Genomic DNA, 12,295 nt, shown 5'->3' with positions numbered 1-12,295 from the left:
TCCCAGCGCCCTGATACTTGCATCCACTGATCTGCCATGCAATGTTGTAATGGACACATGCACAATTGTGTGTTTGGTACTATAAATAAGCATGACGCCATCGAGCCCAGCAGTGATAACACCTGTCGGACTGTCGGGAGATGCAGATGAAGGAGGTTCAAGCATTTTTCTTGGATTGAGGACAACCTCTCCTCCGAAGGACACACGCTTGCTTTTTTGGTATCCAGGAAGGAGCATAGGTAATGGAACCTTTTGCGTTGGATTTAGTATTGATTTCTTGAAATTGACATGAAGGCCCAAGTTGTTGAGGAGCTGAAGGCAGCGAAACAGATGAGCCTGCAGCAGTGTTGGGGATGAGCTCTTCAGGAGCCAGTCATCCAGGTAAGGATATATGAATATTTTCTGCTTGCGAAGAAAAGCGGCCACCACAGCCATACATTTGGAGAATGTTAGGGGGTTTGACTTGAGTCCGAACGGGAGAACTGAGTACTGGTAATGTTCGAATGACACTTGAAACCTTAGAAATTTCCGGTGTTTCTTCGAAACTGGCACGTGGAAGTATGCGTCCTGTAATGCATATCCAATCCCCTTGATGAAGCTGTGGGAATATCTGATGCAGTGCTAACATTCGAAATTTCTCTCTGCGAATGTATTTGTTCAATAGTCTCAAGTACAGTATTGGTCTATATTCTATGGTGGGACCTCTTTTCTGCATGTGGAAGTAGCGAGAGTAGACTCCTTGATTCCTTTGAGGAACAGGACATTTTTCTATAGCTCCTTTCCTTAATAGGGCGTTTACCTCCGCTTGCAACTACCGATGGTCGTGGCGAGATCTCCCTCTTGGAGGTATTGATGGAGTAGGAGTTTTGAATCTGAGAAGATAACCATTTTGCACAATATTGATGACCCATTTGTCTTTTGTTATATGTTTCCACTCCTCCAGATGTAACAAACCACTTCCTCCCATCGGAGTGGACAACAGCTTTGGAGGAAGACACACCTCATTGCTTTTGTGGCTGCTTTGTTGCTGTTGACTGCTGTTTGTTTGCCCCTCAACCTCGTCCAGGTCTACGTTGTTGATACGGAGACCTTTGTAGCGTCTGGCCTTGGGTCTGCAAGTTCTAGTTCGCGGTTTGAACCCGCTGCTGGAAAGGACGTTTGTCATAAGAACGGAACCGCCAATGGAATTCCTTTGTCTTTTCGAGGTCTACAGCCTTGAGGGTATCCAACTCAGTTTTCATTTTTGCCATTTCGTCGTCCACCTGTGAACTGAAAAATGACAAGCTATTGAATGGCAGATTGAATATTTTTCTTTGTGCATCTGGCTTGAGTCCTGTGAGCCGAAGCCATGCTGATCGTCTGGAGCAAATACCATGTGCGTATCCATGGGCTGCCAAGTCTGCAGAATCGGCTGCTGTACTAATGATCTGAATTGCTACCAGCCCGCCTTCCTGTAAAATCTCTTGGAAATCCCGTTGGTCGTCTTTGGGTAGTTTCTCTATAAATCTTGTTAGGGAGTCCCATAGAGACCGGTCATATCGTCCCAATAGAGCAGCTGCGCTAGCCCCCCTCATGACAGATCCAGAAGTACTACACATTCTCCTTCCCAAAGAGTCCATATTTTTGCTGCCCTTCTCTGGGGGAGCAGAAGAGCTGAAGTGTTGGACTGAGCTTTCCTGGCGGCGGCAACTATAAGGGAGTCTGGTGGCGGGTTAGAACGAAGAAACAAAGGATCTTGGTCTAGACCTTATACTTTTTTGAAATTCTTGCGGGACTCGAGCCCACTGTGGAAGGTGTCAAAAAAGTTTTCATTGCAGGCTCTAACAACTCTGGCATCAAAGGAAGAAAAGGATTTGCCGAAGCTCAATGGTGCAGAGTTTCAAATATGATAGAAGTGGACACCTGAGGGACAGTCATACTTATATTCAGCTTGCTGGCACCTCTACAGAGTACCTTGTTGAATGTCCCAATATCATCAACTGGGGAAACCCTGGATGGTGGCTTTGACGAGATGATAGGTGAGTAGTCTCTATACAAAGACCTTGTTGATAGGGTCGTTGTAGGGGACCTCCGTCTTCTCCTTGGTGTATGCGAGCGGCGGGACCTTGCGCACTCTTTTGAGCGTGAACGCCGTCTCAAAGGAGATCTGGATCGCCTCAGGGACCTACGAGCAGAAGGTCGTGATGATTCTGTGGGAGGAGGTCTCTCAGAAGGCCTGGGTTGGATTTTCCAGTGTCTAGTGTCCTCCAGCCATCTTGGTCACATGTTGATAGTAGGAGACTTGTTCCTGCTAGTCGGAGAGCCCTCCGGTGTAACCTGTATAATAGTGATACCAGGCGAGGAAGAAGCTTCCCTCGACGTCGAGCGCCGTGATCTCGACGTCGGTCTAGCTATATCTTCAGCAGGAACAAGTTGTCTGTCTGTCGACGTCGATCGCCTTGACGTCAAACCAGATTGAGCCACCATCGACGTCGACCGTGGCGGCGACTCTCTTGAAGGTGGAGACTTATGAGAGGAAGCCCTCGACGTTGGTCTCTTCGACGTCGACCGCCGGTGTACATGCAGTATCTTTGACGTCGACTTCTTGGACAGTGACCGTGCCCTCGACGTAGACCGCTGATGGGTCCGAGAGGGTGATCTGGAGTGTCTTGACGCCGACCTTTGAGAAGGAGGCAGAGATCTTGACGCAAACCTCTGACTTGATGTCGACGGGCGCTTCGACATCAACTGAGGTCTATCATAGTTCGATCCCGAAGCATGTCTTGATGTCGACTTACTTCTCAACAGTGATCTGATCTTCGACGTCGATTTCACTTGCATCATTGGTCTTGACGTCGACGACGAGCTGTGATGTTTTTTCTTACTTCAAGCGTCTGTAGATGTAGATCTTTGCCGTTTTGTTCGGAGAGGAGGGCTCTCTAGAGGTATGCTGACTCTCAGGCCTGCTTTTCAGGTGTTTCCTCTGTCCATTAAACCGAGAAGTCTGATCTCTTCTCTGTCTTTCATTGTTCTTCTGGAAAGTTGGAGACAGTAGTAGCTTTGTCGTGAGAAGAAGGTAGACACGCAACGCAGACTGAATAAGGATCAGGTTTGGCCATCTTCTTCCCACAGGAAGGATATTTATAAAATAAAGGTGGCATATCGGACTAAAAAAATCTGACCAAATTGTCAGAAAAAGACTGGTAAACACAACCAGTAACAAGAAATGTCGAATAAAGTTGTTAGAAATTAAATTCTGACTGGAAAAAGTCAAAATCAGATAATCTCAAGCTCCAGGTTCCTCACAGAAGGAGCCGGAAAATAGAACTGACCTAACTGTCACCTCTGGTGCATGATGGGAGCAGGGGGCTCCTGGAGACCTTAAAGGCAAGTTGCTCAGGTTCTCTGAGGCCTTAAAGGCGAGGTGCCAGTTTTCTTTTCTGTACAAGGATGTTATTTATCTATGCAGCCTTTTTTAGGCTAATTACCTATTACCGGTTTTCTTTTATGAAAATAAAAGGTTACTGCGGAATACTATTACTGTGTATGTCCTTCTCTTACATGATATGTATACGTGTTATTTTCATACTAGAGAAATACATGTAATTTTGGCTTCTTAGCCTATTGGATATGTATGGGGCTGCACATTTTTGCGTATACATGTATACGCGTGTGTTTATTTGGTACTAGGTACTTCTTTTCTAAAACATACACACATATATATGTATTTCTTTGTATATGCTCCGGGTTCCCACACATGGGCGGAGATAATTCAGTGCTTATGACTATTGATGAGTATCCCCTGGAAGAGAATTAAAAGTACAACTTATGTCAGCCACAAAAAGTCTATTTTGCCAATATAAGGCACATGCCTTGATGATGGCTTTCTTCAGGAATTCCTCCATAACAGCAGAAAATCAGCTTCCAGATGAAACTCCAAAACGTACTTGAAATGCTGCCTGAAGAGTTCAAATCTAGGTAATAATCTGACAAACTAAGGTGATATAAAGGTTGTTGATCAGAGCTCCAAAAGGGACTCCATATCACACTATGTATGGTAGATATTTGGCTGGAGTTTGGGTCTTTCATAATGAGGTGATTGTGCCACTGAAGTGACTTTCCTTGTACCTCTTTTAAATGACAATTCTTTGATACTGCTATTGAAAGGTCAGTATCAGACTCCGCTCGACAAAAGAGAATGATTAAAAAAGGTTCATCAATGAAAGAACAAGTGCTGGAGAAACGCATATAGTTTTGGGTATCTGTTTAATGGTGATAAAACGTAGCATAGGTCCTATCATTGATGTAACAGCTAAACAACGACAAAATAGTAATTCAAATGCAAAATACCTTGGTGTTGGGTCCAGAGTTGATGATCCTGCAAGCTTGGGTACTTGACAGTTTGTTGTCATGGCTAGTTTTAAGGCAGAAGATGGAACAGAATTTATAGTCCTGGGTATATGTCGAACATTAAGAGTGTTAATAGAGTTTACAGTAGCAACAGATGATGGTACAGTTAATCGAATGCTGTTTCCAATCAGGACCTGAGCTGCGGCAGTGTTGGCAGAAGTTACTTGAAAACTTGGTATACTGCGGGGAGTTGATGTTTGGGCAATATTAGAATGCTGTAACAAGGCAGAACCAGTTGATATTAACGATGATTGATTTGTATGAACAAGAGCTGCAGTTGCAGTACTACTGAGGTGTAATCCCTTGTATAATCCTAGAATAGAATTGACACAAAACATATATTAAGGTCAAACATCCACAATAACATTGATGCACTTCAACCAAGAGAACTAAGATAGGTGCAACTCCTGACCTGAGGCTTGAAGGACTCCATTCACTCCCACTCCAAGCACTACATCTTCTTTCATCCTAAGTGCTGTTAGCTGTTCTGAAGTAACCAAAGCTGAAGCAGCAAATTGTGCACTTATGGAATCCAATGTCCTTGAGGCAAAACCCTAAGAACAAACACAAGTCCCTTAAAATTATAAAGAGTTTAGATCATCACGTCAGAGAATATAGATAGTCCTGCCACAAAAAGAGAGCCTCTCTGCCGATCATGTAACTGTCATACATAGTTAAATTAAGACATCAATCTAAAGTGTCAAGTCCGCACAAGCACAGTTAAGAACTGAACAATCAGTAGCAAATACAACTGTGCAAAGCAGTGTTATATTTCAGTAGAAAAGACCAGAAATCTGTTTAATAGCAACATCAGTCATTAATAGCTACATTTATCGCATGCAACAAGTTACTTTTGGCAGTACAACAACATTTTCATTGTCATGCACCCCATGAAAATCCCATGAAAACCAAAGGAACATGAGAATAAGGATGATATTGTTATCTGATAACCAATTGGCTCCCTGCTGCCTTGTAGACCTTTATAGTATGGGGGATTTTGGCCCAGAGACGGCCAGGAAGGGCCTGTACATTTTTATATTAAAAAATAATACCTGCCAGTTTATTAATATGGCCGTTTAATAATTAACCACTTAGAACATTTGTACATTCAATTGGTCTGAAGGATTTTATTTACTTCTACTTAGTCTTTTTTTCGTAATTAAACATTGTTAAAGAATGTTCTCAAAAAGACATACTACCTACCACATTTGATTTATAACCATAGTGTTCAACAAAAAATTAAACAAACATTATGAACAGTAAATGATAGACAAGTTACATAAAACTAAACAACATTTTGTGCAAAAAATGATGCAGACAAATTAGCATTAAAAAAACAACCAGCCAATTTTAAACATGACAGCCTTAATAACAAGTTGTTTCTGCTTCTTTGGAAATGGGATTGTAAAGGCTACAACCGACTGGGTACTCATTTTTTAGATCTATGGGGGCAAGCAAACCTTTAACAAATTGCTCTTCATAAAAAAGTATTATTCAAATCTTATCCCAGGAGTAAAAAACGCTAACACGTTTCGATCCCCTTTATATGTTTACGGGGTTCTCTTCAGTGCGTGAGACTGGATGGTAGCTGTGTAATTTATTATTATTATTATTATTAGGGGCATTTGTAAAGCGCCTGGTGTACGCCTGCAGGCGTGTCCCCGCGCTATAAAAGTGGGGTAAGCAGATAACAGCGAGCGCAACCGGCTACCGTCTGAATAGGTAGGTCTTAAGTTTGGTTCTGAACAGAGATTCTGATGACTCCAGGCGTATCTCAGACGGAAGGTCATTCCAGTGCTTCGGTGCCAGAAATCTGAACGACCTTCGCCCCATACGCGCTTTCCTAATTCTAGGGATTTTCAGGAGACCTGTACAGGAGGAGCGCAGAGTCCTTGTGGGCTCATACCTGGTCACCAGGCTCTGTAGCGGGGCAGGGGCTTTGCCACCCAGAATCCGGTGACACGTGGCAAGGGCTTTGAATTCCACCCTGCTCCTCACAGGCAGCCAGTGCAAAGCCTGAAGTGCTGCCCTAGAGGAAGATCTTCTTGGGAGCCTCAAGATAAGGCGAGCGGCAGCATTTTGCAGCACCTGTAGGCGGTTGAGAGCCTTTCCCGTGGCCCCCAGATACAGCAAATTGCCGTAGTCTAGGCGTGAGGTGACTAAGGCATGCACCAGCGTCCGACGAGCGGAAGTGGGCAGGAAATCCAAGACCTTTCTCAGAGTTCTTAGGACTCCAAAGCATGTCCCCACCACACGACCAATCTGGGATTCAAAGGCAAGGTTGGTGTCTAGCCACATCCCAAGATTCCTGGCCTCCTGGCAGGGAACCGGTGTCTCTCCGAGGCAGGATGGCCACCATGCCGACGTCCACACAGACGGACAAATCCCCCCACCACGAGCACCTCGGTTTTACTGCCATTAAGTTTCAGGCAGTTGGCGGACATCCAGGCTGCCAGTTCTTGCATGCAAGCTCTGAAATTGTCCGCCACCAAACCGGGCGCACGCGAAAGGGAGATGACCAGCTGCGTGTCGTCGGCGTAGGACACCAGACGCAGGCCATAGCTTTCCACTATGGCCGCCAGCGGGGAGACATACAGATTGAACAGGGTCGGGCTCAGGGACGAGCCTTGCGGCACACCCTGTCCCAGCCCAATCTCCCTAGAGTAACACTCTCCCTGGCGGACCTGAAAGGATCTGCCTGTCAGGAAAGACTGGATCCACCCAAGCGCAGCCCCTGATACTCCACCATCACTCAGACACTGTAGCAAGATGGAATGAGCTACAGTGTCGAATGCTGCGCTTAGGTCCAAGAGGATCAGAGCCATAGTCTGGCCCTCATCCACTCCTTGCCGTAGAGATTCAACTGCCATCAGCAGTGCTGACTCTGTTGAATGCCGCGGACGGAATCCAAACTGCGAGTCATGAAGCAAGGAGGCTTCCTCTACAAAGCGCATTAGTTGAAGGTTTGCGATTTTCTCAGCAACCTTTGCCATATATGGCAGAAGAGAAATAGGGCGAAGGTTGTCCAGCCTATCATAGCTAATATTGGGCTTCTTTTGTAGCGGAAGGACTACCGCTTGCTTCCAGGCCTCAGGGACAGAGTGAGTCCTAAAAGAGGTATTCAAAAGATGTTGAATGTATGGCTCTAAAGTGGGCAGACTGCACAGCAACCGCCTAGGGGTGGTAGGATCTTTCGGGGAGCCTGATTTTATCGAACCACAGATCTGAATAAGATTTTCAGTGGGTGGTGTGACAAATTCGATTAGCATCTTACGCCGCACCCTTACCCTACAGTCCTCTGCTGTCTTAGCGGAAATGATGGTTTGACTAGGAAAGGCCGAGTAGATAGTGGCCACTTTATTAGCAAAGAACTCTGCTACTCGGTTGCAGCTATCCACTGTGCAAAATTCCTCAGGGACTGCTGCGGGCTTTCCGATCGAAAGAGATTTATAAATTAAAAACAGTTCCTTCGAGGAATTTTCTGCCTCCTTAATCCTAGTGTTGAAATACAGCTTTTTGGCCTTTCTAATCAGTCTGTGATAGTTACGCCTGCTTGCAAGATAGTTCATCCTGAATTGAGCGGCATAATCTAATCTCCACTGTCTTTCTGCGCGCTTACATGCGCTCTTAGCCATACGCACCTCATCTGTGTACCAAGGTGCCGATTTCAGGGCACGTCCCTCTGATCTAGCCGGGGCAAGCGGGGCAACCTGATCTAAGGCAGCCACGATGCACTTGTTCAAATTCTTATTGGCTGTCTCTGCGTCCTACCCCCCGGGTCACCTTCCCTCATAAGTGCCTCATTGAATCTAACTTGGGAAAAGTTAGCCCATCTCCGCCTGGGGTGATGTAGTACTACCTGTTCCGGTGTTCTAATTCCCGGGATATAGATTGAAAAGGGCACCAGGAAATGATCGGACCAGAGAATGGGTACGGGAGTAACAACCTCCACTTGTTCCCAGTTAGCAAAGACTGGATCCAATAGATGACCCCGTGAGTGAGTGGGAAGTTTGCCCATCAGCTCAAGTTGAAGCGCACTCATGGCTTTACAAAAGTCCCCGGCTATCTTATCCACAGGGTCTTCCAGGTGCAGGTTAAGGTCACCCAACACCAGGAGCTTATCCGTACATAGGGCAAGCTCAGTGACGCCTTCGACTAGGCTATCAACAAACCCTGTAGCAGGGCCATGGGGTCTGTAAATCAGAAGGCCCTTTACACAGAACCCTCCATTGACCTGAATGGAAAACTGACCCGCCTCGCTATTGTTAATAACTGTCGGCTCAAAATGACAGCGCAATCCCTGCCGGGCAACAATGGCTATTCCTCCTCCTCTCCCCTTCGGTCTATCTTGCCTTATCAGAGTATAGCCCTCCGGAATGGCCTCAAGGGCCTCTGAGGAGGAGTCACATTCCAGCCACGTCTCGGTGAGAAAAACAAGATCCCATTGCTTTTCGCTAAGGAGATCGTGGATGTCCAGTCTATGAGCACGCATTGACCGGACATTTAGTAGACCACAAACCAGCTTTTGGTGATCTTTATTAGCCGGCAAAAATCTGCTAAAGGAAAACTGGCAATGTTCGCAGCCCGTGCTTTTGTCAACTGACATGCTATGCAAACAAGCTGTACCGTTGCATAGGTTGCGGAGGGATAGTAGGTCATCTCTACTCCAGCGAACATGATCAGTCTTTGGAGTGATGAGCGCAGGGGGCATCGCCCTAGCCCGCAGCCGGCCGCGGACGGGCGCAGACGGGCTTGACTTAAGCGCGACTTCGGCGCGCCTTCGTCGCGCCCGCTGCGCGTCCGATGTTGCATCCGTCTTTTATCCCCACAGCGTGAGTGCCTCTGGAGCACTAGACCGCTACCCGGCCCCCCGCGCACCGGAAGTGGGAGTCTCGACCTTCCTCGCCCTCCGCGTAACGGTGCTAGCCACCGCGTCGGACCAGGGCGGGAAGGAGGGGAGAGATCAGCCCTCGGCGTCGGGATCTATCAGGTAAGCCTGTAGAGCTAATCCGGCAAGCGCGTTTCACAGGGAAGTCTTTCTCACTGTCCCGTAAATGCCTCTGTGCAGTGATTATTCCAGCAGCCAGGTTAAAATAAAATAAAAAAGCATCCAATTTAAAACAAGTTAGGAGCTGCCTCAGCGCTGAGCACAGTGGCTGTAGACACTGCCACTGCCTACTCACCACAACGCGGCCGGCTTCTTCAGTGTCTTTTATCCCCACAGCGTGAGTGCCTCTGGAGCACTAGACCGCTACCCGGCCCCCCCGCGCACCGGAAGTGGGAGTCTCGACCTTCCTCGCCCTCCGCGCAACGGTGCTAGCCACCGCGTCGGACCAGGGCGGGAAGGAGGGGAGAGATCAGCCCTCGGCGTCGGGATCTATCAGGTAAGTTTCATTGATGGGTCTTGAATTCAAAAGTATGTGGCAGGACGGCAGAGCTAACTTGATTATTTTTAATTGCTTTTTGGGTTGCCCTGATTTATGAAGCACTGAAATCTGCTTATTAATAATCTGGTGTTGACATATTGTTGTGCCGCTATACTGTTTAAACGTCACTACATATTCTTCAACAGTTTTGGATGAAATGTGGGGACCGCTGCTCTTTATTTACTTTCACTCCCTTTGCATCATCAGACTGTGCTCGATCGATACAGTATTACGTTTGGTTGCTTACTCGACTTCGTCAGACGGGTATGTTTGATTCTCCTGCAGACCTTACCATCAAATTTTCTTTACGGCCAGATGCAGTGTGGTATAGAAGTACATAGTTTAGGATCTGACGTGAGGGTTTGAGGGCGCTTTTGCTAGCCATGCATGCCTAAGCAAGTGAGAGGGGCAAGTTGGCTTTCATATGTTAATATCTTCTCCAGCATTATTATGGGACAGCACATTTGCCTATTTATCAGACTTAAGTTTCAAAAGCCTGTCTTTGTATACTCCATTCCAAAATAGTGTGAGGTGTGCCTTTACTGCCTGGTGGGCTTTGTTTCATGGAAGTTTAATATATCTTGCTCGGGAAATTAAGATCAAAGTCATGTACACAAGCACACTGATTTTGTGAATGTTATTAGCTACAGTTATAACTTCATGTTTTATGTGATATATGAGCTCAGCTGCTTGATACATATTATAATACATGGTATTCTGGAATACCTGTATAAATGCCAGTGCTAACTTGCTTTATAAATTGGCTCCTTTTGACACACATACTCACGATTATATGAAAAGACATCAGAACACGAAATAAGTTAATACCATCGAGTTCCGAAGTCACAATGCCTGCTGCCAGAGCCAGCAGCCAAGGTAAAAGGAAGGTCAGGGAGCATAATTAAAGCAGCTATTTAAAGCAACAAAAACGAAGCGTTGCTATTTATTTTTCTGCTCTGTTTTTCTGCTTATAGTGAAATACAGATCTATAAAAAAAATTCTGCACTCCTTAGATAATTATAGAAAAGTAAGACTCTTTCCGTATGATTCTACACAATCCGAGCTACTGCAGTTTTTTTTCTATTTTTATTCTCTTTGTTTGTAAACACGCTCTCTCCTTCATATGAAGGTGCGACGCACCAAGGTTTTAGGTGGTTTATATGAAGGGTGATGGTATTATATGAGATAAAGTACCCCTGTCGTACATGATAAGGATATTTCAAGCAACCTTAGAGTTCCATAACCTTATAAACAAACTCGGCCTTCGGTCTCATTCCTTTATTTGGTAATGGAACACCTCAGCAACTTGCAATGTCCTTATAATGTGTGGCAGGGGGTAGTTTATCCATTACATTATTCTGTTTTCATATATACTCAAGGCCTTGAGCTGCATCAACTGAGCTACGCACCAATTTATCAGAGGGTGTCTATCAGTATCTTGAGCAGTAGTTGCATGCAATTTTATTGAATAACTAATTTTCTTATTGTGGCCTCACCATAATCATGCATAAAAAAATGCATACAAATGGTAGGAAGCTAACTTTTTTTGTAGCGATTTTCGTGTAATAGCAAAACATACAAAAAGTTTAGACAACCTTTTTATGGTTTTCAGGTCTTACTTTAATAATCCCAAGTGCTCTATTTGTGGTAATGTGGTAGAGAAGCTTAGGCTTATTAAACGAGAGTGTTAAGCATTTGTTTTATACAGACAGTCAATAAATAGTTTACACAATCAATAAGATATCCAAGACTGATTTATAAAAAAAATAAAGCAGATTTTTTTATAAGAATTTGGGGCCAGATGCATCAAAGGGTTTTACCCATTCTGTGTCTATGGGAAATGTGTTGATGCATATGGCCCTTAGACACCAACATCTTTAGAATAACTTTAGTACAAGCGGAGATATTGATTTTAGAAGGAAAAAAAAAATCCCTTGAATAACGTTTTTTTAAGGCATGCCCCTCGAATGCTACAATGTTATCCTATGGGAGAAAAACACACATAGCATGAAGGTACTTGCCAGCGGAGTTCAGAGGTACCCTTTGGGACTTAAAGTGCTGGGTTCAAAGTCCAAAGTACCACCAGCAGTTTTACTTTACCTGCCCTGGTGTGTCCGTGTGCAGAGGGGTGGTCATGGTGGTAGCCTTGAACACTACACGGTTAAAGTCAATGGAACCTGAAACAAAGGCTGCAAGGGTGGACTTGGGGCCAAGTCCGGTTGAACCCAAAGGGGCTCAGGTCGTGGGAATCCCTAGGCCAAGGGGATGGAGTCATAAGTCATGGACCCAGGCTGTGGAGCTCAAGTGCAGAGGTGCTTGGCTAGATGGCCACTTGAGTTTGAGGCTCTCACGATTGGTGGTATTTATTTATTTATTTATTTTTGAGATTTATACAGCGCATACAATTGCCCGTAGGCGTCTCGGCGCTAGAAACTTTGAATGTTTTCCCAAGGTTAGGCCGGTAACTATTCTTGATCAAA

The 12,295-nt window shown here is 45.3% G+C and overlaps 1 protein-coding gene across 2 annotated transcripts in view; it reads right to left on the bottom strand.

Moving 5' to 3' along the window:
* Positions 1-12,295, bottom strand: part of EPC1 (enhancer of polycomb 1) — a 1,373,110-nt gene that overhangs the window by 120,717 nt on the left and 1,240,098 nt on the right. For both annotated transcript variants that reach the window (XM_086941549.1, XM_086941548.1), the window contains exons 12-13: positions 4,802-4,943; positions 4,330-4,702 (exon numbers count right to left, since the gene is read on the bottom strand). In XM_086941549.1, the coding sequence (XP_086797675.1) occupies positions 4,330-4,702; positions 4,802-4,943 (515 nt within the window). The remainder of the gene's footprint in view (positions 1-4,329; positions 4,703-4,801; positions 4,944-12,295) is intronic.

The sequence above is a fragment of the Lissotriton vulgaris genome, chromosome 10 (assembly GCF_964263255.1).
Source record: "Lissotriton vulgaris chromosome 10, aLisVul1.2, whole genome shotgun sequence".
Taxonomy (NCBI): domain Eukaryota; kingdom Metazoa; phylum Chordata; class Amphibia; order Caudata; family Salamandridae; genus Lissotriton; species Lissotriton vulgaris.
The sequence above is the reverse complement of the archived record's forward strand: the minus strand, read 5'-3'. Positions and strand labels throughout refer to the sequence as shown.